This window comes from Pyrus communis, chromosome 7, assembly GCF_041283825.1.
Source record: "Pyrus communis isolate YQ-2024b chromosome 7, ASM4128382v1, whole genome shotgun sequence".
NCBI classification, from domain to species: Eukaryota; Viridiplantae; Streptophyta; class Magnoliopsida; order Rosales; family Rosaceae; genus Pyrus; species Pyrus communis.
Window position 1 is genome coordinate 4,496,978 of NC_142571.1, and position 4,890 is coordinate 4,501,867.

The window sequence follows — 4,890 nt, forward strand, 5'->3', positions numbered from 1 at the left end:
TTACATATCCATTTTAGAATTAATGCTTGTGAAGAAGCAACCACGTATGTACATGATGTTCTAGAATACTTAATTATCTATTTGTACAAATGCTATAGAAAACATTAATTATATATCTTGAAGGAGTTTTGCAGTTCAAAACACAAATAGTTGAAGCACTTTTGGTACTGTCAAAACACTCCCAAACAAGGCTAAAAACAAAAGGGTCTTCAGACTCTTCAGTTGGAAGACATATATAGTATCAATTAGAATTCACAAACCTGCAGTCTGAACCATGAAAAGTACTTTTTTAGACAGCTGCTTGTGTAATTCTCATTTTTCTCCCCGGCTGTAATTAATCACGCTATACAACATGATATGTAGTCAAAGTGACTTTTTTTTTTTTTGGGTTAAGGAACCTTACTTGCTTGATTAGGAACACATCCATTCAGGAAGCAAATTAATCAACAAAGACCATGAGGAAATAATCCTACACTTTAAACTTTTAATAAAAGGCCCCCCAATCAATGCTTTTTACCTGGACAAATTAGAAAAGCACTTTCTCCAGAAACAAAACACATTGGCAAAACTCTACGATAAGAATTAAGTCACATATTTACTCATAGAGAGAACTCAAATAGTCTCTTTAATTAATTAATTACCTTGCTCTAAACTTAGTACTGGTTCTTTTCCCCTTGCAGTTCCATACTGGTTCTTTTTCACCAGTATAATAGATGTGTGTCACGTGTTCAAAAAATGCATCACCTGTCCAATTAACGGTTGTCACGTGGTGAGTTGGTTGCATGAGAATATCTCTCATCCCACAGGTTTTCTCCTCCATTAAATGGAATGTGCAACGAGCTAGAGTTCACATCCATATTAGAACACAATGGTGAAAGTCCCTCATCCATTTGTTGAACTCCCATCCCATCCTGTCTTTGATTCCAAACTTCCTGGCCTTCTTCATAACAAGACATCTGACTAAAGTACATGTTATTAGTCTTCGTTTCTTGTTTGTGCATCTTGTTCCATTCTGTTGGCATTCTAAAACAAACACTTATATTCTCCCATTTCTCTTTACACTCCCCTCCACTCCTTGTGTAGCCCAAACTACCCATTTTTGCAGCTATCTCCTTCCACACTCCCTCCTCCTTCAGATACTCACTTTCTTGGGATGTGAGTTCCGAGCTAGTCCTCAGCTGTATTAAACTTGCAACTTCATGTTCAGTCCATCTAGGATAATTCTTTCTGTTATCATTACCAGTTTCTTTTGCAATATCGTCCTTGCCATTGTTGTTGTAAGCTCCTTGGCCTGTATATTTGCTTAGAGCCTCCATTATCGCCGCATCTCGAGTTTCAACCCATGCTCTCTCCTTAGCCCAAAACTCATGCACTTCTCGCTCATACATGGCCGCCTCTTGCTTCCTCCATTCTTCTTCCTTAGCTATCCTCTCATCCGCACTATCTTCAATACTCTTTACCATCTTCTCCATCAATTCCTCCTGGGTCTTTATTACCTTCCCCATTTGTGAGCTCACAAACTCCTCCACCTTTGCTTTCCATTTCTTCTTTACCTGGGTCGCATAACTTTTATTCTCGTTCTTAAGGCTCTCCATCGACTGATTCATCATGAAATAACCAATAGCTGAAAGTGACTCATTGTCGTCGTTGTTCTCCGAGGGTGGGTTTTGATCAAATTCAGTTGAGTTATTGGAACTAAGGCTCTCGCAGCTTATAATCTTTTGGTCTTGCACAACTACTTCTTCTTGGTTTTGATCTCGGTCAAGACTGCCACTTGGAGTAGTGTGACAAAGAAGAGGGTTTGATCTATCGTAAATGGAGGACTGATTGCTACTTTGATGATGATCTCCATAAATTGCTTCAAGCTGACGAAAGAACCTATAGTGCTTCCCATCTTGCCTCCCAGATTTCCCTTCCTTGGTTTTCTTGTAGTACTTGTACAAGTTCTCAAACTTTTCTTTGCATTTCTTCCCAGTTCTCTGGAATCCATGTTCCTCAGCCATTATCCTATACATCAAGAAAATAGAACAACAGGAACAAATTTTAATTAAATTATAGACAAAATATTCATGTACTTAATTTCTCATATCCTCAAAATATTAAATTAAGATAGGATCGTGTAGAAATTATATATTGTTATATTATCAAGATAGCCGCACCATTCCTTCCTTTATATAGACTATAAGTCATTGAGATTACTATATATTCAGCTAGAATTTTCAGTTTAAGAATTTCAGTTAATTAAGGTGTAAATTAATAACAGTATTCCACCTTACATCGATGTCGTATGAAATGTATGGCCTTTTTTAGGTGTTAAGCAGATTCCATTGCCCTAATTGAACAAGAAGGCCTCTCAACGAGAAAACTACTCTCGGTCTTGGAACAGTCAATTTGCATACCAAAGCCAGAAAAAGAATAAAAAAAGAAGACCTGGGTCGATCTCTAGTTAACTCAAATACTTTGTCATTTTCATGCACTAAATTATCTCAGAAGATCAAACATTAATTCATCAAAAAGCCTGACAGTATCTAAGAAAATAACATTACTATATGAAACAATAAGTAGGCTAGCTACGATTTCAGAAGTAAAATAAATGAAATTTCACACTTTCAATTTCTTTCTCTTCTGTTTATGTTGAAATAAAAATGAACATCCATCTTACTTAATGAAAAAAAAAATGACAAATATTACAAGAAATTAGAAAGAAGAAAACACCTCAGCTGGTTGTAGTGACCTCATTCTCCATATATTTTGTGTTGATGAAAAGAATTGAGAAAGAAGTTAGTATATACAAATTAAGAACAGAAGCAATAGGATATACCTAGAGACTTCATCCCACAGGGGTCCTTTCTGATTAGTCTCCTTGAACTTGGAATCAAGAGCAGATCTAATCTCTAAAAGAGTAAGAGTTTCTTGTCTTGGCCACCTACTATTATTATTATTTGCTCCATCAATATTATTCCATCCATGCTCCAACTCTATCCCATACATCGCAGCAGCAGCAGAAGCATTACTACTAATAGTAATACTAGGATGACAAGCAGCTGTAGTGATCATACTAGTATAACGATGATGGTCGAGCAAGCCAGCAGCTGCAACAATCTCACTGCCTACCAATATGGGGTGGTGATGATAATGGGGCGGCGGTGGCGGTGGAGGCGTGAGATTGTGGTGTACTGAAAATTGCTCTGGGAATTGTAAGGGCTTACAAAACTGGGTTTTTGAGGCCATCAGATGCCGGAGATCTGGAGGTCCATAGTCATCCATATCCCTAGATAGAGAGAGAGGGGGGGGGGGGGAATTTGGCTAGCAGTAATTAACAGTCGCAGTTATTCATTGGCGAAAGAGCTTTTGCTTTTTAGAATAGAGGAGAGAGAAGGGAGGGAGAGGGGGACCAAGATTTCTGTGTGCATTGCAGAATGTAAGCTTTTACCATTGGAGACAGGATCCGAGTCTAACGCAACTTTCGTCACTCTTGCATCACTGTCACTCTGTGGATGTGAGAAAAAAATTATAAGGAGAATACGTAATGACAGATGGAAAAGCATTCCATGAGAGAGCATGAAAATCCTGTTCTGTACCATGGGATTGCGAACAGTGCCACCCGTGTGTGGTTTTTACCTTTTCAGTATTTGACTGGCCATCCACCCATCTTTACGGTTTTACCCTTCTAGGGTTCTAACTTCTGTCTAGTCAATTAGCCATCTGCACCACCTTAGTTTAGTGCTGAGAGCAGTGCCTTCGAGCACCAGGCGAAGAAAATTGAGTTTTCACCGTAAAATCAATTAGCAATATAGGAAGTGTCCCAATTTCTTGTAAGCCATTGCATGGTCTCCCCTCTCATCAATGTGAGATTCATACTCAACGTGCCCCCTCACTTGTGGTGAATTTTCAAGCTTAATATGAGAACAACACAATGGGGTGACGTGAAGCGCGTGTGACTGTTTAACTTCACACATGAGACAATCTCCTCTGATACTATGAAAAAGGTTGAGGTTTCACCATAAAATCACTTGGTAATATCGAGAGTAGCCAAACCTCTTTAAGCCTTTGCATAATCCCTCATCTCATCAACATAGAATTCATTCTTAACACCACTAGGTCTTCCATTTTCACTTAAAATCTCAAACCTTAATGTGTCTTGTTTTAGTAATACCATCTGACTTGGACATACTCTTTAAAATAGGTGAGTCATAATAACATTGTATACATGATCAACGGTGGGTTATGTGCTTAAATACATTGTCCCCTTGTTTCCTTCTCTATTTGTTTACCAATCATCTTGCTTAGACGGTTGGATTAGTCATCACAACTCTTTTTTTTGTAGAATTATCAACAATTATTATTGGTGTAGAGTTTGCATTTCAGCGGGGTTGCCATTGTCTTTGGTTGGAAAGTGACAGTTCTAGTATTATTTCTGCTCTTCAATCGTCTAATTTTGATCCTCCTTGGCCTCTCCGTACGCAATGGTCTATTTGTTTGGATCACATTCAGAAAATGACTTTCTACGCATCTCACATATATCGCGAAGGAAATCTTGTTGCGGACAATTTTGCTTACATGGGCTTGTCTTCTCCATCTTTAACATGGCATGATTCTACTCCGATAGCAGCTTGTGCTATTTTGTTTTTAAACTATATTGGCTTGTCTGGCTTACGCTTCTCAAATTAATATGCATGTCGGCATCCATGTTCATCTCACTTTTTTTTTTCCTCCTAACTTTATGGTGTTGTTTGACTTGTTTGTTAGGTTTAGACTTTTAGGTTTAGCCTCTCTCTCTCTCTCTCTTCATTCCCTTTGAAACAATTCCCAGATTCAAAGGTTTAAACCTACAAATACTAACATGAATTACATCGTATAACAGCTCAAATTCGGCAAACTGACCAAGCA

General features: G+C 38.2%; 1 protein-coding gene across 1 annotated transcript; it reads right to left on the reverse strand.

Annotated features, from left to right (window-relative positions):
- Window positions 1–406: 406 nt before the first annotated feature.
- On the reverse strand, window positions 407–3,490 carry LOC137733134 (trihelix transcription factor PTL-like). Its single transcript, XM_068472293.2, has 2 exons — window positions 2,822–3,490; window positions 407–2,007 (listed from the first exon to the last, which is right to left on the reverse strand). Exons 1-2 carry the CDS (start codon window positions 3,265–3,267, stop codon window positions 753–755), a joined length of 1,701 nt encoding a protein of 566 aa, XP_068328394.2. The 5' UTR covers window positions 3,268–3,490; the 3' UTR covers window positions 407–752.
- Window positions 3,491–4,890: the final 1,400 nt, after the last annotated feature.

What these genes read in the sequence shown, in the direction of transcription:
- LOC137733134 (XM_068472293.2), bottom strand. Translation starts at nt 3,267, where the DNA reads ATGGATGACTATGGACCTCCAGATCTCCGGCATCTGATGGCCTCAAAA. An exon ending in CTGTGGGATGAAGTCTCTAG is followed by an intron (nt 2,008 to 2,821) that starts GTATATCCTATT and finishes CTTGATGTATAG; the next exon opens with GATAATGGCTGAGGAACATG.